Raw genomic sequence first — 22672 nt, 5'->3', positions numbered from 1 at the left:
TTACATGCACACAGGTTCATTTAAAAGCATATAAATAAGAAAGTATGATTTGCAAAGTACCTTTGAAATCTACAAGAAACCATTTATTATCTTAGAAATACCAGTAACGTTTTAGTAAAGAAAACAAGCATATAGCTTTAAATACTGTCAGGCATGTTTATGCTTTTAGGCTATGCACACTAACAAAATCACAATAATGTGCAAAAAATTATTAGGCAATGTAAATTCTCTGTGAATCAGCTCTAAGCAACAGCTCCTAGTATTCGAGGGTAATGTTGGATCCAGAAGTGGATGACGCGCAGTTATGACATGTGGGTATCAAGTACAGTACGATTCATTCCTTATTTTTAGAAAATTTTGAGCTATTATGCTATATGCAAGTTACGGTTTATAAATAAATATCCAAATACATCGGTATTTAATGGCAGACTATCTATTTTTACTAATTTGCATTAAGCATGATAATTCAAAAAGGACAAGGTTGCTCATGTCACGCCCCTTGATGGAAAATTACTGTATTTGGCAGGGCAATTTAAATAAAATAATACTTTTTGCGTAGACTGAATCTCTATTTTGTAAGCTAAAAACCAACATCCACACAACTATAAAAATCTTTTCACAAAATGAGTCTTCAACCTTTTCCAAAACTGTACCTTCAGTACGAATAACGCGTCTGGTTTGCCTAATCCGTACGCCCGATAGTCTAAACCATACTTAGTATAAGAAATCAACGACGACACAACAAATACATGCCATAATGTAACAAAAGTCAAAATAACGAATTACAAAACTATAACCCTAACGTGACTCCCATAGTTACACGTAGTGAAATTATACATGGGAAAGAAAATATAAATTCTTAACAAATTAAATCGACTAACTGGCATTGGGAAAATCAGTTGGTTTGAACACAGATATCACAGGAATTGTTCTTCAGTTTAATTTCCACGCCAGCGCATAGGTCATATACCCAACTTTTACTTTTCATACTCTTAATTATTTCTTCCTCTCGATCTTCTTTACACAATTGACATATTATTTCCGCGTTCTTGTTAAATTTTTCATCTATCCGTCTCTTTTTATAAGTTCGTGCACAGGTCTCTTCCTCTTATTTCGCTTTTCTTTGACTTCTGTTTCCTTTCTGTAAGGACTTGATGTTAATTCCGTAGTTGGTTTAGGTTAGGTTCGTACTTCTCTTCATACTGTTGTTACACACGGGATAGGAAATAAAGATTTCAAGTAAGACTTTATTTGCTGACTGTTAATTTCGGCAATGACTGCAATATTATTTTTGGGTCCACAATCTTGAGTCATTGTAGTGATCCAAATTGATCATTTCGTGGGGTTGCAACGTTGGGCGGCCTTCGAAAATTTCGCGTTGTTGCTTCAGTTCGATCAGCCAATTCTTGGTCTGATTGATCATCAATATGTACAGTAAGAGTTACAAAGTCCTCTTTTTTGACGACATTTCTATCATTTGGACACAAGCCTGTTGCCTTAAAACCGTCTAGTGCTGTGTTTTGTGAGCAGGAAATGATGGTATTTATACAATAATCAAGAGCCAGCTAAATTTTTGGTATGTGCGATGTCCATCCAGTAAAAGCAAAATTTGGTTCTGATCCATTTTTTTCTACTTTTATGAAATGTTCCACCCATCGAAGAAACTGTTTTGATGTTACCCATCCATTTGTCGAACATCCAAATACTGTGTTTGGTGCAACTACCATTTTTGAGACATCATTTATTCTGCTGCGCTTAAATATTGACATTGAAGGTATGGATTCCCCTGCTGCACTCATTGCAAATACACATTTCGTTGTAAGACCCGTCTTTTCCGCTTGTAATTGCGCCGATTTGGTGTTTGCCTTTAGGGGCAATTACTTTAGATGATTTGTGAACTGTGGTTAATTCAGTTTCATCCACTTTATAATTAGGTCAGCAGTAAACATATGTTCATCTAGTATCTCCTCATATTTATCACAAAACTTATTTGTACGCACTTTATTAAACCTGTAATACCATTTTTTACAGACTATTCTTCTTTTCTTTATTGAAGCGATGCGGTAGATGATAATTTTTAGTACGTTAGTAGGTAAGTTTCCTTAATTCGCTAATAGTCACTCCGAGGAAGCGAGACCCTAAGTTAATGATGTGCAATTGTTGTTATTAGGTCTTACAAATTTTCATGTCTTATTTAAACCATTCAAATGAATTATTCTGCTGCGCTTTGGTACATTACGTCTTCTACATGCTTCAATTAATCCAATTTCACCATTCTAATGTTTCCGTAAAGCTTTGTCCATATCCTCCTGCTTCCACTTATTGTAAGCTCTTTTCTTCATATCCGTCAGCTAAAACAAACAATTTCTAGTTGATATGTACTTTCCATCAACGATTAAATCGTACCGGAACGATTAACGAACTCTCCACAGATATGATTTAAACAGAGATATCTCTACCATTTGAAATAAAATGTAATGGCATAATTTCTAGCATTTGCTTACACTTAAATGAATGGTTGAGTACCACAAAAGCAGACATGATACAAAAAAATTACGTTATCATGATATTCTTCTCCGAAACTGCTTACAACCAATCAAGAGACTGTAATAAAAAAAGCCAAACGAACTTACTTTTTAATTATTTTTCTTTGACGACAGCCAGTGGTCCTCTCACTTGTTTGTGCCTACTCGCACGACTATTTAGTTCAGTTTCACGCTAGTTAATGTCGCATTGTATAATCCTGGGCTCAGTTATTACTGGAGTACGACTTACGCTTTAAGTACCAATAATAGGAGCATTAGCCTTACACAAAATCATTTTGCCCCTGTAGACTACAGAATACTCTGTTGTGACTACAGTTTTCAGACCCGTAAGTTCATTTATAGCCAGATCAAGCTTTCGTCAACAGAATATGGACGAACTACGAATAGTGAATAAAAGATTCTCATTAACTGTAGCTCTTTAAATTTTTACGCTTAACGAACGAAATAAACCGCTGGGAAACCACAAACAGCCATCTGTTATTAGTAATCAGTTGTCATCGTACAACATATGATGTGCAGTAATAACACATTAAGTGTTGCTCCAAGTCAAAGAAATTAGACCGTACATCACTTGTGATGTAATAAATTCCTAATACACACAAAAGAAGAAAAGCGACAGATGCATTTCCGAAAATATAATGCACTCTGCACATATAACTGTACAAAACACACCACTTCAAACTGAGTCTCGTGCTATTATCAATAGATTACTTTTTTCGTGTATCTGTCGTGGTACCTGATGAGAACCTAAACAAACTGACGGCATTTCGAAATGCAGCCGGTAGGCGATAATCGAACGGTCTTTATCACTGGCTGCGTTTACGTGAGACACAACTTCCGGAGGACGAAAGCTGTACTTCGGAAATCGTTTACCGCTATCCAGTTTACATGTTAAGGCCCGAAGTGGCTTTGCTAGACCGGTCAAACATCGGCTTTCCGATCGTCAGTTGTTTCCCACACTTGAGCTTTGGGAATCAGCTGTTCCTGTTTCTGATGTATCCAATACAATGGCTGTTTCCCTTCAGTTATATATCGGAGGTCGCTTCATACTGAGTCTAGTATTTTCACTTCACCACTGCACAAACATTCACATATTTACTATCAAAAACAGTCTTGAGCACAATTTATTTATTACGGTGACCGGTTTCGACCACTACTGTGGTCATCTTCACACCAATGAGTAAGAAACTCCTTCTGCTGGAGAATCACTACAAAAATGTAGTGATTCTCCAGCAGAAGGAGGTTCTTACTCATTTATCTGAAGATGACCACAGTACTGGTCGAAACCGGTCACCGTAATAATAAATTGTGATCAAGATTGTTTTTGATAGTAAATATTTGTCTCACTGTCGAGTGTGGAAGAGGAAATCCGGCAGCCGGAACCGCTACGCATTTCCTGAAGCTGTATTGGAGTGTTTACATGACCAACCACAAGTGGCATTTCGAAATCTGTTTTCGAAAACGGGATTGGGATCCCAGTCTAAACGAAGCGAATGGTTGCGAATGGCTGGTGACATTTCAAAATTCTTTCTTTCTCCTGAAAACGACGTCCTCCTGAGTAGTACCCGCCCAGAGATCCGAATGGGGGACCATTTTACCTCCGGATTATTTTACCCAAGAGGACGCCATTGTCACTTAACCATACAGTGAAGCTCCATGCCCTAAGGAAGAACTACGGCTGTAGTTTCCCCTTGCTTTCAGCCTTTCGCAGCACCATCACAGCAAGGCCGTTTTGGTTAATGCTATAAGGCCTGATACGTCAATCATGCAGACTGTTGCCCCCTGCAACTACTGAAAACGTTGCTGCCCCTCTTCAGGAACAACGTGTTTGTCTGGCCTCTCAACAGATACCCCTCCGTTGTGGCTGCACCTACGGTACGGTTATCTGTATCGTTGAGGTACGCAAGCCTCCCCACCAACAGCAAGGTCCATGGTTCATGGGAATTTCAAAATTAAAACAAAAAAATGGCTCTGAGCACTATGCGACTTAACATCTGAGGTCATCAGTCCCCTAGACTTAGAACTACTTAAATCTAACTAACCTAAGGCCATCACACACATCCATGCCCGAGATAGGATTCGAACCTGCGACCGTAGTAGCAGCGCGGTTCCGGACTGAAGCGCCTAGAATCGTTCGGCCATAGCGGCCGGCAAAATTAAAACCCTATAACTTTTTTTGGCATGGTAAATAGCGGTGTGCAGTGACACTAGCAATATTTGGGTGTATCCAGACGCAGCTTTAGTGATGCCCCTGGAGTGACGTAATTGCAGCTGCGCGTGGCAGAGCTGTCAGTAGAGAGCTGAGTCCGCAGGTGGCGCTGTACCTGCTTACGGCTGGCGACAGACGGCGGTCGGCTAGTAGTAAGGAGTCAGTGCCTGTCGGGATGCGGAACGGGAAGGTTCTGGTGCTGGTGGCGGGACTGTTGGTGGCCTTGAGCGCGGTGGCACGCGGCCGCGTTGTCTCCAGGTGCGAGCTTGCCAACGAGATACTCCGCCACAACGTCTCCGTGGGCCTCGTCAAACACTGTGAGTATCCTCACACCTACGCGTCTCGGTCCTGCCGTTGATTCTCTCTCTCTCTCTCTCTCTCTCTCTCTGTGTGTGTGTGTGTGTGTGTGTGTGTGTGTGTGTGTGTCTCTACCACCTGAGTTGGACTCTTGCAGGAAGCCGTTTTCCCGCGCAGGCTGCTTTAGTTTTGAAATAACCACTTTATTTCGTGCCTTAGCCATTAGCTAGTCTCGTCCCATTGGGCATTTATCAATCTACTTCAGTTACTTGCATCACAGTAAAAAGTTGTAAGTGTGCGGTGCCAAAGGTGCGCACTTAACACTTTTCTGTTTTTCCCTTCTACATTTCTGATAACATGACCTGGGATCATACTCGTACGTTACACGATACCATAAGTTGTAGATTGCTTGTGTGATATATTAATGTTGTATTTAACAAAATTTTACAAATGATGAAAATGTACCTTTGCCCCAGGTTTGGGGTAAACTTCTATAGTTATGGGGCAAAATTCGACACAAAAAGAAATTATTAGAACAGGCTAAACGAGAATCGAGTCAGGTACGGCCATTATTAAATTGTATAATGTTTTACTATATCAAAATTATTACCATCATCACAAATCAAAACCACCATGTCCGCCACCGGTAGCTGAATGGTCTTGTTGTTTCCCAATGGTACGTAGTCGTTAATGGGAAGCTGGTGACGCAAGAACGTCTCTACAATATCCACATGGCAGAATATCCCAATTGTGTGGGTTGTAATACAGTAGATTCTGACGAGCACCGCCTCAGCTGTGGAGAGGCGGAAGCGGTTTGGCACCTAGTGCGGCAGATGCTGGCTTATCTCTTGCGAGTTCGGCCGGAGCATATATCTGCACGCACGTTATTGTTTCCGGATGAGACATTTTACCCCAAGACTCGAACCAACTCTGTCACCTGGATACGTGGACATGCAGTCCATTACCTCTGTCGTGACGGACACAAGAATTTCCTTGACTTCTGGCTCTATTTGCAAGAAAGACATCATGCTATTTCCGGGCATACCAGATATCGACAGTGCTTCGCGAACTACCTATGGAGTGCCTTTCACAGCCCGCCGTGCAGCTGGAATGTTCCAGGCAGTGGCAGATGAGGTCAGAACGAACCGCAAACGAGCATATAGTGAACAATCCTTATCAGTGGGCGCAGTCGCTGGGAAGCCTCACTACGACGTGGTAGCTTTCTTTTCATGTTATTTATGTTTCATATCTTCGATGGCATCTTCATTCTGTTTCAGTTTTCCAGGCTTGATTAACTATGACTGTTCGCACATTGATATCTATATAAATAAAAAAAAGATTTAAAAAAAGTGGACAGGAGACCTGCGTTCGTATCCAAATAAATACACAAGAACAAAATAAGAACAAAAAAAAATGGTCAGCGTGACGGAGTGTCAGTCCTCTGGGCCCGGGTTCGATTCCTGGCTGGGTCGAGGAATTTTATCCGCCCAGGGACTGGGTGTTGTGCTGTCCTCATCATCGTCCTATCATCCTCATCGACTGCAGGTCGCCGAAGTGGCGTCAATTTGAAAGACCGGCACCCGGCGAACGGTCTGTCCGAAAGGGGGGCCCTAGCCATACGAATAAAAAATCATCATCATTGTCTCCGTCATCAACGTTTTACAACAGTGAAAAACACTGTATTATTGTTATTTGCCCTTTTCTTGTCACACTTTTCCGCAGTCTTCCCATTACAGTCTGTATTCGTGTTTCGTCTTCATAGTAGACTCGACGGGGAGGAAAATTATATTTATAAATTTTGACAACCTGGTCTCCGCAGAGCCGCGACCAGATGCTATATTTAAGTGTAAATGAATAGTCGAGTTCACAATAACATTTCTGTATTAACCGGTTCCGACTTATCTAAAAGCTATCTTTAGAATTTCTGGGCCCCTGTGGCTGGTGCTAGCAGCTCCTCAGATTTTTTCGTGATACCACAATCGTACACTGACTGATGGCTGTGGAACCACGGGTTAAACAGTGTGCAATTCGCCGGCCGACTATAGCTTACGTCATAAGCAGCCAATGGTAAACGCTTCGTGGTATCACGAAAAATCCGAGGAGCCAGCACCAGCCATAGGGGGCCAAAAATTCTGAAGATAGCTTGTAGATAAGCCGAAACCGGTTAGTAAAGAAATGTTATTGCGAACTCACTTTTAATTTTCACTTAAATTATAGTTAGATTGCAATGTTTCCGAGTAGCTGAAAATTCCGTTTGTGCTTTACGGAACCCCATTATCCTTCCGATGTTGATTTTCTCCGGTTGCCTCAAACTTAAAATTATGACTAGCGATGAATGAGCCAGCCCAGTCTTGGATTTCTACACTAAACTGGTGAGTTGCGCCATTACTTTCGGGAAACTGACTTGCCAGATGTCGGGAGTGTCTAAACGTAGGGCCATTAAGACATAGAATCTGTGGTGTCACCGCCAGACACCACACTTGGTAGGTGGTAGCCTTTAAATCGGCCGCGGTCCGCTAGTATACGTCGGACCCGCGTGTCGCCACTATCAGTGATTGCAGACCGAGCGCCGCCACACGGCAGGTCTAGAGAGACTTCCTAGCACTCGCCCCAGTTGTACAGCCGACTTTGCTAGCGATGGTTCACTGACAAATTACGCTCTCATTTGCCGAGACGATAGTTAGTATAGCCTTCAGCTACGTCATTTGCTACGACCTAGCAAGGCGCCATTATCATTTGCTATTTATCTTGTGATGCATGTACCGTCAGACCGATGTTCACCAATTATGGATTAAAGTTAAGTATTCCAGTAGTTACGTACGTTCTTTCCTACTATAACGTCCTTATCCAGTTCCAGATCTCACGCCAGCCTGCGTGAGCTTAAACGCGTGCCTTTCGGCTACCAATCATAGTGGCTTGGCTGTCTTGCCAAGTCACAACAGAATCCATATCGTTACAGTGTTCCGACAACTTAAGTTTCCCCCGTCTCAGAAAATACTCACTTGAAACGTCCGAACGATGCCACCCTATAGCCTACTTTAAGTCTTTTACGTAGTGTGGATTAGTTACATCCAAGCCTTTTAGCAGCATTTATAATGGAAGATCCATTTTCTATTAGCTTCTTAGCCTCCTCTAACGTTCTAGAAGCCAACGGCGTGGACAACATTTTCTCTCTAGTTTCTTTAACATGAAGTAGTCTTCTTAATACTGAATAAGTGGATGTGAAATAGTGAACTATAAATTAAGGTCCATTAAATATGTTAAAAATACACGTTCAGTATTGAAATCGAAGAAAGAGAAGACAAATGTCTTGGGGCGAAGGTACGCATTTGGCCATTTACCCCAGCTAGTTCGTAGTGTCTTTGCCCCCTGACGCCTTCCATATCACCTGCGATATACGGTAACATGTTAAAGTAACACTTAAGCTTAAAGCCTGAGTTAAGTTATTTACTTACATATGAGGTATTGATAATTCTTTGAGATTTTGCTGCAGCAGACAGACAGCCATCAATTACAAGGTAAATACTTACTCTTCCACCACAGATGTTCGCAGCTGAAGATTCAGGGCTGCAAACTACACTCACAAGTAGGAAAACTCTAGATTCTGGTCTTTGGCCTGTGCGCCCCTTTGTCCCCGCCTGCCATACAGCTTATATTCCGCACTTCTGTGTGGAGGAAGCAATAATTGATCTTAAAACGCTGATCACATCCTGTGTAGTTTTATTTTAAATGTTACACTAACGTATTTTTAATCTGTTACTCGCAGGCGCAGTGGCAAACGCGAATAAGGGTCGCATTTTTGCCCATTTTTGCAAATGGATTTCACGTCTGAGATATTTGTGCCCGAAACTATCGTGATAGAAAGAAATCATTATTAACGCCACCATCTTCGCAATCGTAGAATATATGATGCTATAGGCCAAATATTTTTTCGCTGTGATACAGGTAAGAACGCGAAGGGTGCGAGATTGCCAGATGTCTAAACGGTGAAATAAAGTGTTTGTTTCAAAAATAAAAGTCTACGCAAGAAAATCACTTCCCTCAAGAAAGTTACAGCGGTTGTGGACCCATAAATAACAGACAATAGAGTTGGAATTCCACATGGGGGAGCGGGGTGTTGATCACCATGCTGGCGTTTCAAAATTACGTTTCCCTGGTTTCACTAAATCACGATTTCTTTGTGGTGGTAACGGTGAATTTACTTTTCAGTTCTAGAAATGAGTTGGTGTATGTCCGGCGGGATGGTTGCATTGTGCTAGTCAGAGAAAGAAAAATAAACAAATATGAAAAACAACGCTTACAGTCACAAATTTTCGTGTTCTGTGATGTCACGCGGTACATTTCGGACCCTGTGGGTCCATCACGAGGATCCGAAATACATCGTGCCATTTAATGAAGCACGAAAATTTGTGACTGAAGTCGTTATTCATACACACACGCTCTGTGTTGAATACAATCACGACCATAGCTGCAAAATATCGACAAACCTTAAAGTACAAAAGATGCCTTTAAAAAAGTTACGATTTGCTTACAGGGTAAAACTTCACGAGCAGCTACCCCCGCTCTAACCTTGAAGTGTTATAGTGTACCGGTATGCTGGAAATGCCTGTCGCGAGGGTTCATAGGAAACAGCTGGAACAGCTGATCTGTGTAACCAATTACGTAACGCTGCTTCCATTTCGATCGCGATAGAAAGGTTGTTTTTCACGTAACAACAATCGTGACATACTGGATGCTAGAGGGCGATCAAACTGAAGTTTCGGAGAAAAGACGTTCGCTTGCAGGGGAAAGCATTCACAGACACGTAATAAGTAATTCAAGGAGTTTTCATTAGGAGATTTGGCACACCTTGGCGTTTTCGTTATTGGGCAAGGGACGCCACTGAACAGAATATAAAGGAAAATGAAACTTTCAGCTTGGAACCTAACCTAGACTTCGGATTAGACTATAGATTAGTATATCACCACAAAGTATACTCCGCCTTTGAGGATCGGTTATTAATAACTTTTGAACTCAGACAAATAAAAAAATGCTGAACAGATCAATAAAAGGAACACACACGAATCCTATCTCAGTCGTAAATAAAATTAAAACCAGGGACTGTAGCTCTTCAGCGCTCGTACTCAAGGAACGGGTGATGTGGTAAACAGGAACTGGCATAATAGATAACAGCATCACAGGCGCTGCAGAAAGAAGAGAGCAAAACAGATCAGCAATAAACTTCAGCAGAAAGTTAGCCTACACCACTAAGTACTGATAATTCTCTATACAACTGCAATAACCCATATCTCACAAGGTACATGTTTTAGTTGCGGCCTCCTGTAAGAATGTGACACTTTGCGGCATACGAGACGAAAGGAATGATGGCGATCCACCTAGAAAATGTACGAACTAGCAATCTGCTTGAGATTCGCTATTGTCTCGTTGCGAGCGAGTAATCGAAATCTAACAGAATCGGGAAGATAAAGGGCTTTGGTGACACACTGATCTACGGCATAGCTCGGGGCCTAAGCCTGAAAGTCGATAGTTTGGTTGTCATTGCGCAAAGTCCGATAGTTTGCTAGTCAGTAAGCAAAGTCTCTTAATGTGATGTTACGAGAACTAACATGGATAGTTTAGGTAACGACTGATATAGCCTATCATAAAAAGTTCGTAGGTTTCACTTTGCTTTGAATGGTACCTTCTGCTTTTGAGCTATTTAGACTCCGCAATAGCTTCGTATCATAAGAAGTCGTGGTGGCGCATACTGGATGCAGTTTTCCGTTCATAATGAAGGAGAAAAACACTTAAGAGAACAGCGTTCATGCTGATAACGAATCTCTCTGGAATTTTTCTTTCTCACATATTTATCTATTATGTCTTTGTATTTCACCACACGTAACTTCCTTTGCAAGCACAATAAACATTTATTATATTTAAAGTCAGAAGAATTTGAATAGTGAGAAAATTACCATTTACATATACAGAAATTAAGATAGATTAGTGCTTCTTTGCGTCTTATTGTTTAGTTTTAGTGCATTCGTACGTCTTTAAGCACCATCTGACGAGTCACCGTTCTGTTTTCTTCATATTGAACATCAAATGTGGTTGAGATATGAAATTATCGATAGTTCGTCGAAGTACTAATCCTGCTGTGGTACAGTGTATCTGCATCTATTGTATGTATTATAAATCTTTGGTATATGCCGTCATTATATTGTGATTCAGAATACACGTCTCATCGTAATTTGTTTTTTATCACAGACGGTGATGGTCTCGCCAGAACGCGTTAATGAGTGATGCATTAAACTGGGAGATAGTCTGGACAATGGTTATAAACTGTCACTGGTTCAGCCATTTGACATATTCACACTGCTAAACTCGTTGCCAGCTGCCTCTCCTGCATTTTACACATCTCTCTTAAATCATGTTTAGTTTACCAGAATGGCAAATACGGTTTGGAATAAGAGTATGTACACTTCTTATCAACATTTTAGTATCGTCTATATAATAATTGCCTACGCTTTTAAATCTGCTCCGGACTTAACGATAATTTATCGAGCGAGGTATCGCAGTGGTCAGACACTGGAGTCGAATTTCGAAGGACTGAGCTTCAAATCCTAATTACGCTTTCCGTGGTTTCCCTAAACTGCTTAAGACAATGGAGGGGCAATTCCTTTGGAAAGGACACGATCTATTTTCTTCCTCAATAAGGACTTGTGTTCGATCTCTGATCTCATAGTTGAAGGTATAAGCTCCCGTCTCCTTGGAGATTATATGGGTTAATTATTATGTTACAATCCTCTTGTAGTTGACCGTGTATATCGAGACTTCGTTCATTGTTAAATGCAATGGTGTGGTACTAACCGATGGAGACGCATTAAGAACTGGTAAAATTTATTTCCTTCATCACACTGCACAAACATAAACACACTATTATTCAAACTGTGTGCCACTACTATTAAACATAGAGATAAATCCTTCGCTACGCAGCCTACACCTTCCACAGCCTCTCAACAACTGCCTCTGCTTGAGACTCTGCGCCACTGGGTATTGTCGCCCTCCAAAGACAACCACTTACAGATACTACACACCAGTACCCTCACAAAGAGGCGTCAAACACTATCTTCCTAACGATAACTTCTGTCCTCTATCTATTTAAATACCCTCCAGGAGAGTGAATTTATCATCCGCAGCATATCTTCCGCGAGGGACCATAGCTACTTAGGCAAGAGTTAGTTGTTGACGCCCAATGTACACACTATACTTAGAAAGGGAACACCAAATCGATACAATATTTACGGCACTGGCGGATGAAGTGTTAAGCAAGATGCCAACATCGACCGCAATTAATGGTTACAGTGCCTCTGTGTGATGTCACTTCTTATTCCCGTGAAGGAAGTATATCCCCGGTACGCTTGGCGGCATGTAAGGTGTTCGTGGAACCAGCCAGACGTAGGCGAGAACTGGGATATCGCCTCTCTTGCAACAAAGTGTAAAATCGTCGTTAGCTGTAGCATTTGTATAAAACTCTGCATTGAGCTGTACTTGCTTTTGCCACACACAGAAAACAGACAAATATAATTACAAACATCTATATACTCGAATGCAGTGCAATAAATTGTACTCATTCTCGAAATAAAGTAAATAAGTAAATACGTCGTAAGACTTTCAGTCGTGTTAAAAACTACAGAGCAACTGAAATTTGTCCGACTTAATGCTAGGCCACCTGTTGTAGATTTGGCTGTGTTCGAGTACAACTGGAACCTGGACAGTTGGTGCATTGGAGGTTTGGTCAAGGCGATGACTTGATCGATGAAAGTGAAAGTAGCGATTGGTAAACATCATTCATATGCGGCTATTCGACTACCCTTTATAGCCCGCATCTCGTGGTCGTGCGGTAGCGTTCTTGCTTCCCACGCCCGGGTTCCCGGGTTCGATTCCCGGCGGGGTCAGATTTTCTCTGCCTCGTGATGGCTGGGTGTTGTGTGCTGTCCTTAGGTTAGTTAGGTTTAAAGTAGTTCTAAGTTCTAGGGGACTGATGACCATAGATGTTCAGTCCCATAGTGCTCAGCCATTTGAACCATTTGACTACCCTTTATACAAAGCAAACGTAAGGGTATAGGACTTTCTATGTGTTACCACCTATACCTTTCAATTTCGTTGAAGAAATCATAGGCCATCACAAATGAAGGCGTGCTAGATACAAAGAAGAACGTATAGAAGACTATGATGATGACGATGATTAGGCAGCCCTTTCATCAGTTACATTCGTCGAAAGCTTCACTGGTATAACGGAGCAGCGATGTGAAAACGTGGCAGTTAGTGATGTAGTATCGTCGGATACCACTTGTCCTTGTTCGTGGCAGAGGAGTATATGAAATGATGTCAACTTTTGGAAAGTGCAGTACAGGGTAATCTGTCTTTCAGGACGGCCAAGAAGAATTTTAAACTATTTAAACAAGAAAGGGATCTGTACATTTGGAGTGAAAAACTGGGGTACAGGTCAATGAAAGTTTTCGAAGGTCAACACAACCTGTCTAGACAAATTTAATAATGCGTAGGCCTACAGAAAATATATGAAGATCCACGACGTTAATATACGTAGGTGGAGCGTTGAAGCCGTGCGGGATTAGCCGAGCGGTCTAGGGCGCTGCAGTCGTGGACTGTGCGGCTGGTCCCGGCGGAGGTTAGAGTCCTCCCTCGGGCATGGGTGTGTGTGTTTGTCGTTAGGATAATTTAGATTAAGTAGTGTGTAACTTTAGGGAATGATGACCTTAGCAGTTAAGTCCCATAAGATTTCACACACATTTGAACATTTGGAGCGTTGAAGCAGCAATGGAGATAGAACCAAAAATAGAACCAAACATTTTTAAATCATCTGCCGGGTGGATGTATGCTTTCAAGAAGAAACATGATATTGTATTGCAAAAAATATCTCGTGTTACTACATCCAAAAATCTACGGTAGGTAACGAGACAGCCATACTTACAGCATTTGAATCAGAGTGGCTTTAATTTAGAGACGTTCGACCGCTCTGTTGTCAAAAAGGAACGGAACATGTCGACAAAGTGGTGCAGTCCGCCAGTAACACGATGCACATCTACACAATAATGCTAGCGGTATCTACAGAGTGACGCTTTGTCACCTCTGTAGTTTTCAAAAATTCGACCGGGACGTTTCGACTGTGAGTCAGGCAAAGTTTGTTTCATGCAGGTAATAGTTTAGGAGTCGGCTCATCTTCTGGATGAATCAACAAGGAACATTCACGAATGTCAAGACAGAAGGTGTTCTCGAAAATCGTTCTAGAAGACAGCACAATGCTTTTAGTCGTAGACTCCTTTTCCACTCAAAAGGCTAGTCAGAGCATCAAGAACACTGAGCAAAACTCACTGCGGTTTCTGTACTGATTATGACACCATCAGGCACAACAAGATACTTCCGCGTAATTGAGGGTTTTGTCCGCAGGTTTACCAAATCCGCGACACTTCTGAGCGTCGATGTGAACTTCAGCCAATGGTAACAATAGCCTCCAAATGCGCTCTTCTTTACAGGCAGTTGTGAGGACCAATATTTTGGCCGTCTACCAGTGGACTTGGTACAGAAGTGGCTACACTAGTGACCGGCCAGATGACCTTCAACATGTGAAATACTGTTTTTACTATTTTGTTATTGGTAACGAGCTTTGATCATTGTCTAAACTGTTGCATTTTATGTTGAGATTCACACATGCAGTGTAAATGAATGTGTCATTAAAGAAGTAGCGTAGCGCTGTTGTAAAGATCACACTGTTAAAGTGAAGTACATTTGCAGGAGTTGCTTATTCTTCAATGCAAGTAGAATGATTAAATTGAAAATCGAAAAGTTTCCAAAATACGTTGACCACGACTGCCTCCCCTCCTCTTTCCTCGCAACAACATCCTGCGGATACGGCCGCGGTGGTCTCACGGTTCTAGGCGCGGAGTCCGGAACCGCGCGACAGCTACGGTCGCAGGTTCGAATCCTGCCTCGGGCGTGGATGTGTGTGATGTCCTTAGGTTAGTTAGGTTTAAGTAGTTCTAAGTTCCAGGGGACTGATGACCACAGCTGTTAAGTCTCATAGTGCTCAGAGCCATTTGAACCAAGCCATCCTGCGGATAGGAGGGCTGTATTTGTCACTACGTTGCACAGTACTTCGCGCTCGGGTAATAGGCGGCTGCAACGGGGTTGGGCGAGGGCCAACGACCCGTTCAAAAGCTGTTATGTTCAGTACGTCATAACTGCGTACGATCAGAATTACGACCCAAATTTTCACACGAGATTGGTTGCTAAGGCGGAAGTCTTTTAAGTGTGATTTTTTTCCTCCTTAAAATAAGAGGTCAAATTGTTGTTTCCTTTGTATCTTTAGATTTGTGGTTTAGCAGTACACCACTGAGCCACCAGGTCACAAGTGTACCCAAAGCTGTCATGACATTTCAACACTTTTTCGTTGCCTCAGCACTTTTCACTGCAGGAAAACGCCATTTGAATCTCCATCACCGCAATTTTCAGCCACCTCAAACAAAATTCTACCCACGTCCCAGAAAATAGTGAAAAGTCAGTTTGTTACTGGGAGGACACAAACAAGGCGGTTCGCCTACAATAATATTACAGTGCTTTGTGGAACAGGAATATATTCAAAATTCTTTTCTATATTATAACAAAGTTTGACCCACAACTATTTCATCCTACTTAAAAATAAATTTTCATATAATTTTTACTGTATGCAAATGCGTCGACGGAAACAAACATGTTAGATACTTCAACACTGCCGTAACAATTTAATCTAATCGCCTGCCTCATCTTACGACGAAAGTAAAGTCGCGATGAAACCATTTATGGACTGTAATAGTTTCAAAAGAATAATCACTTCCCTATTTCTTAATATTTCATTATGCATGAAAATATGACTTAACACAGAAACTAATTTAGTTACAGATGTTACCTACTAAAGCTCTGACAAAAGATACGAACTAGTTTTACGAGGAACGTTCGATAAGTAATATAACACATTTTATACTGGGCCAATTTCGGTTGAAAAATGCAGGATTTGTTATGGGACATCGTGGAATATTTCCGCTTCATCCGCTTCAGTTTCATGATGTTCCGACATGCGGCGGCGCTATACGTAGCCTTCAAAATGGCGAGTGCAACAGAGGAACAGAAGTGCTCCCAAGCAGAGATCTGTCATTCAGTTTCTTCTGGCGGAAACCCACAGCATCGCAGATATTGATAGGCGATTGCAGAATGTCTCCGGAGACCTGGCTGTGAACAACAGCACGGTGAGTCGTTGGGCGACGCGTCTGTTGTGCAAATCTTTTTCCCGCATGCTAGACGACCGCACACAATTTTGTCTTCTGCACTGTTGGAACGTGCGGACACTTTCATTAGAGCCCGCATCTCGTGGTCGTGCGGTAGCGTTCTCGCTTCCCACGCCCGGGTTCCCGGGTTCGATTCCCGGTGGGCTCAGGGATTTTCTCTGCCTCGTGATGGCTGGGTATTGTGTGCTGTCCTTAGGTTAGTTAGGTTTAAGTAGTTCTAAGTTCTAGGGGACTTATGACCACAGTAGTTGAGTCCCATAGTGCTCAGAGCCATTTGAACCATTTTTGAACTTTCATTAGAGTTGATAAACGGATCACTAACAAACATCTCGCTGCCCATCTGGACGTCTCTGGAGGTGGTGCTGACACACTTGTCAACCGGTTGTGATACTCAAATGTGTGTGTGCTGGCTTCCTCGCCGACCAACAGAAAACCATGAACAATAACAAAGGACCATCTGTGTGGAATTGCTCGCGCGTTACGGGTTTAATCGTCACAATTTTTTGTTGAACATCGTCACAGGTGATGAAGCATGGGTTCACCACTTCGAACCCGAAACAAAATGACAATCAAAGGTGTGACGCCACAGCACCTCTCCTCCGAAGAAAAAGTTCAAAGCCGCACCCTCAGCTGGTAAAGTCATGGCGACGGTCTTCGGGGACCGTAAATGGGTTACTCTGTTTGATGTCCTCCCATATGATGCGACGTCCAACTCAAGTGTATTGTGCTGCCTTCAGGAAACTGTAGAAATGACTTCGGCGCGTTCGTTGCCACAAAAGTGCAAACGAATTTCTCCTCCTCCATGACAACGCATGGCCTCATCCAAGTCTGAGCACCCGAGAGGAGCCCAAAAAACTTCATTGGACTGTTCTTCCTCATCCACCCTACGGCCCAGACCTCGCACCTTCAGATTTCCATCTGTTTGGCCCAATGAAAGATACACTCCACAGGAAGTACTACGTGGGTGATACGGAGGTTATTGATGCAGCGAGACGTTGTCTCCGAAGTCGACCAGTAGAGTGGTCCCATGTGGGCACACAGGAACTCGAAGTAAGGTGGTGTAAGGCCGTCGCATTATGTTGAAAAATAGGAGTTTAAGGCCAAAGGAGAGGGGGATAATGTGCTGTACTGAAATCCTGGATAAAACCATTTGACTTTTAGAGAAAAAATGTTGCATTAGTTATTGAACGCTCCTCGTATGCCTGCAGTTTTATGTAGACTTGTCAAAAAGAGAGTTCCACTTAATTTGCTGTTACTCAGAAGCCGCAAAATTAAACTGGCGCTGCTAAAAATACACACGTGAGTCAGTTTTCTCTTCCGCTTGTAACTATTCTATAGAATAAAGGATTTTTTCATTTGGCCTATAATTTTTCGTGTTGTGAAGAGTTTTCAAATGCTGAATTAAAACATTTGCAGAATGCATTAGATTTTTACAAATCGCTACGCAAGAGACAATGAAAAATGAGTTACCTTACGGGATACATCAACCATCTGCTTTCTCGGGTCGTTCTTGTATTATTTTCCTGAGGGCCGCCTCAAATTGATCATCTTCACTGCTTTGGAAAAGGTAGAGTTGCCTTTCTCCAAAACCATTTATTGCAACTTCACGCCTTCGTCATCCTTTGGTGTCCCTAATTCTGTACTTTCGTTACTATTATCTACAGGGACTGTCTGAAATGTCCCTATCGAAACAAATGTCGATCAGCTAGTTTCCTTTTTGGAATGACCGTAACGAAGCTCCTTTGCAAGCCATGAACTCTCCTCCAGCTCTGGACACGAGTGTTTTGCACAGGTATATATGCTGTCTACGCAACCCTGGTGAGTCACTTCACAGGAGCTTGAAATTTTATGGTTTTGACTCTGCGCCGGCCGCAACGAATTCCTGATCGACCGTTTGTTTTTGAAAAAGGTTCGATTGATACTGTAGTGGATCAGTTTCCAGCGTCATTCTGTAAAATATATATATATATATATATATATATATAAAATAAAAAAGAGGGAGAAAGAGAGCGTTCTGAATAAGGTTTCAGTATGCATCATTAATGGAGCAAAACAATATTTTCATCAGAATCAAATTCTGGACGAAAACTGAATCTTTCAGTCTGCAGCAGTGTGTGTCCTGCTTTTAAACTTCCTCTAAGATTAAAACTGCGTGCCTGACCAGGAATCGAACTGAGAACCTTGCCTTTTGCGGGCATGGTTCTTACCGACTGAGCTGTGCAAGTAACTAATGAACCGCCTGTGACCTCCCCTTCTCTTTTTGCTCCGCTTCTTTCGCTGATCTTTCCTCTTCTTTCTTCCTTCTTCGTACCACGGCTGTATCTCAGGGTTTTCAATGGAAAAATGTAGTGAGAAGGGGGCACATGTGTGTGGTTCACGATATCGTGGCGCTGTGAGGGAGCGTCATTCGTGCCTTTGGTTTGGGAAGACTGATGACTTAAGTACAAACATTTCTCATAAGAAAAACAGGTATGTGCTCCTTTTTCTTTTAAAATTATAAATAGTAGCCTAGCTAGTACTATCTATGGTTCTACTAAACTGAATGAGCGCGAAACCATTGATGAAGTTTCAACCTCGACGGAAGTTTATTAATCCCAATTAGCTGATATAATCCAGAAGTCACTCACAGTTAAGAGTAATTAGTTTCTGATGATACTTACAAGATCGTTTCAGTAATTCTGTCACTGTCCGTTTATGAGTTGCTAAGCAACATATCCACAAGTTGACTATGCAGTGATTAATATTTGTCGTATCTCGACAGTAAATCGCTTCTCGCTTGCTTTAAGCATCAAGACGAATACTATGCCGCTCATATAAGTCTTTGATAGTTATTATCAAGCTTGTTGTGTCTAGACAAGACAGCCTAGACACAATGAGAGGGAGCCGAAAGGCACGCGCTTAAACTCACGCAGGCTGGCGTGAGGTCTGAAACAGGATACGTAATGAATGCTATAAAGAAAAGTACGTAGCTTCTGGAATACTTAACTTTAATCCACATTTGTAGAACATCGCTCTTGATGATACATTAATAGAATCTCAATATCTATACTGGTAATGGCGCCTTGCTAGGTCGTAGCAAATATAGCTGAAGGCTATGCTAACTGTCGTCTCGGCAAATGAGAGCGTAATTCTCAGTGAACCATGGCTAGCAACGTCGGCTGTACAACTGGGGCGAGTGCTAGTACGTCTCACTAGACCTGCCGTGTGGCGGCGCTCGGTCTGCCATCACTGACAGTGGCGACACGCGGGTCCGTCGTATACTAGCGGACCGCGGCCGATTTAAAAGCTACCACCTAGCAAGTGTGGTGTCTGGCGGTGACACCACAAAGCTAATGTCCGTAAACTGCGGTTAATCATACACGCGACGATAACGCCCGATATCCAGCAGCGTATCTCAAACTCCGCGCCGATATTTGAGAATTCGCGCGCGGTTTGTTTGCACCAAAGTCGTGCCGTGGCTCCCTAGAAAAATTGTTAAATCAACTCCGGGTTGTAAATTTACAATTATATGCCCATTCATGAAAGTTACAGCAGATCCGCACTCTACGACTACTTGATCGCGCACTCGAGCAACACGGAAGTTTTTGTTCTTACAAAGAGAAAACATGTCATGCATAATGCAACAAGGTGATTTGCTATGTCAAAACATATTTATATCTATGTCATTAAAACTCATAATCTATAAATGTTGTACATAATTAAATTCTTTACTTTGTAAATAATCAATAAAATTTATAAATGAATTAGATGTATAAAAAAAATCTCAAGTTGATATGACGTCATGGGTCACTAAAAGTTTCGACTTCCCTACACTCACGTGACGCTAGGTAAAGCCGACTATACCGGACATACTCATGTAATGCTACACGCCCTCACCAGTTAACTTCTGACAGTATCTCTCTCCTACTTTCCAAATCCTCAGTGCTCGAAATTGAAAACGGTTGGCAAATATAACACTAGAGGTAACGGGATGTAACTGATGTAATAACTCGCTCAGTTTCCTAGCACAGTCTGTTTCTGTAATCCATCAGCAGCTAGCAACAAGATTCTAACATTCGGAGCTTCTCATCACAACCAATATCTTGATGGCAAGACGCAGAAGGTGAGCAAATGGTGTTCGTAACGCATAACACAGAATGATGAAATACCGCCGGCCGAGTGGCCGTGTGGTTCTAGGCGCTACAGTCTGGAACCGCGTGACCACTACGGTCGCAGCTTCGAATCCAGCCTCGGGCATGGATGTGTATGATGGCCTTAGGTTAGTTAGGTTTAAGTAGTTCTAAGTTCTAGGGAACTGACGACCACAGCAGTTACGTCCCATAGTGCTCATAGCCATTTGAACCATTTGATGAAATACCGTTGGCTTGTTTTCTGCGGATTACGTAAACACGTCTGCGCGCACGTAGATGCTTAACTCAGACTGATATATAGTTAAATCAAACTACTGCTGTGCGATGACATAAACAGCAAGTTGATGGTTCGTTCATTTTACCATTTTACGGTGTTTCAGATGAGCAAGTGCAGTGTGTGTGTGTGTGTGTGTGTGTGTGTGTGTGTGTGTGTGTGTGTGTGTGTGTGTGTGTGTACGTACTCGAGATATGTTGCAGCGTGCCCCTTCGTTTAACACGAATCGTTTTTATCTTCTACAGGGGTCTGTCTGGCAGAGAGCGAGAGCTACCTAACTACAGATCGCGTTGGTGAAAATGCAGATCTGTCTTCAAATTACGGCATATTTCAGGTAAATATCAGGTGAAAAGATTGCGACCATGGGAAACTTATAATATTTAAATGGTTGTTTGTATGAATGATATTTTACTGTTGTCTGCTAACAGGTGAAATTAAACTGGCCTGGTGGTGCACTTTAAGGAATGAACGTTAAATACGAGTACCTCAGTAGTATCGTTAAATACCTCAGTAGATTTTCTAAGACTGTCCCACCTATTCATGCTTAACTCATTTACGCGCTTGATCATCATCTTCTTTGTCATATTCATCTTTTACACTGACTTTCCTGCTTTAATTCTCCAGACTTTTTTGTGACCTGCCTAAAATAGGTAATCACTAATGATATCGACTGTAAGATTTCGTCTTTCCATATTTCCCGTCCTCTAATATCACATGGCCGGCCGTGGTGGCCGAGCGGTTCTAGGCGCTTCAGTCCGCAACCGCGCGACTGCTCCGGTCGCAGGTTCGAATCCTGCCTCGGGCATGGATGTCTGATGTCCTTAGGTTAGTTAGGTTTAAGTAGTTCTAAGTTCTAGGAAACTGATGACCTCAGATGTAAACTCCCATAGTGCTCAGAGCCATTCGAACCATTTTCTAATGTCACATATGTAGAAGGGCGGCATCAGTGCCGAGTTCCCCTCTAAATGTACAGAAGAACTGGCTCCCCAATAAGCCAGACTGTCTTGCTACAACTTCGATCACTTTGAGAATGACGGATGAAAGCAAGGTATTACTATTATGGCATACAGAAGAGCGAGTCAGTGTTGGATGACAGATATTTTTGTTGCAGATAAACCAGTACTGGTGTGGTGATTCTCGCAACCCTGACAAGTGTGACGTGAAATGCGAAGGTAAGCGACCTGTTCGTCAGCGCTGAACGTTTGCTGCTCAGCAGGGATCACTCCACTCCACTCCTCTTTAAACATCAGAATATACAGTTGTGCGATTTTCAATAATTACTTTCGACTTGGGGTGAAAATTAAACACGCTGTTAAAAAGAAAAGACCCATGGGATAAGTGAAATGTTCAACGTATCGGGATGGGTGTACAGCGTGCGCTCTCCTTTTGCAGATCTGCTCAACGAAGACCTGTACGACGACTTCGAGTGCGCTCTGAAGATCTACCGCAAGCGGCGCTTCTCAGCCTGGGACGGCTGGCGGAAAGGCTGCAAGGGTGTCCACCTGGAGAACGTGTCCACCTGCTAGACAGGGCGGGCGGTGGCCAAGAGTGGATAGGCGCACTTCAGACCCGCCCTGCTGCGGGGGTTGTTTGGCTGTGGCCTACTATAAGCTACTGCACTCAAGTTTATGCATTAACGAAACTCCCTGAAATAACAATATTCACTAAATAAACATAATTAAATGAATGTTACGTAACATACTGTATCAATATCGTATTGCAATATCATAGCGCCTTGACTTTCCCGAGAAAGATACATTGCAAACACACCACCGTACGTAGGTAAATACTGTACAGGGTTATTACAAATGATTGAAGTGATTTCACAGCTCTACAATAACTTTATTCTTCTAATAATTTCCGGGTATGCAGCCGGATCCCGTCGACATTCTGCCACG

General features: G+C 42.3%; 1 protein-coding gene across 1 annotated transcript; it reads left to right on the top strand.

Moving 5' to 3' along the window:
- Positions 1-4892: 4892 nt before the first annotated feature.
- On the top strand, positions 4893-22471 carry LOC126191304 (lysozyme c-1-like). The gene is made up of 4 exons (XM_049932132.1): positions 4893-5072; positions 21020-21108; positions 21886-21946; positions 22167-22471. Exons 1-4 carry the CDS (start codon positions 4931-4933, stop codon positions 22298-22300), a joined length of 426 nt encoding a protein of 141 aa, XP_049788089.1. The 5' UTR covers positions 4893-4930; the 3' UTR covers positions 22301-22471.
- Positions 22472-22672: the final 201 nt, after the last annotated feature.

Source organism: Schistocerca cancellata, chromosome 6 (genome assembly GCF_023864275.1).
Source record: "Schistocerca cancellata isolate TAMUIC-IGC-003103 chromosome 6, iqSchCanc2.1, whole genome shotgun sequence".
Taxonomy (NCBI): Eukaryota; Metazoa; Arthropoda; class Insecta; order Orthoptera; family Acrididae; genus Schistocerca; species Schistocerca cancellata.
This window is presented reverse-complemented; position numbering and strand designations above follow the sequence as displayed.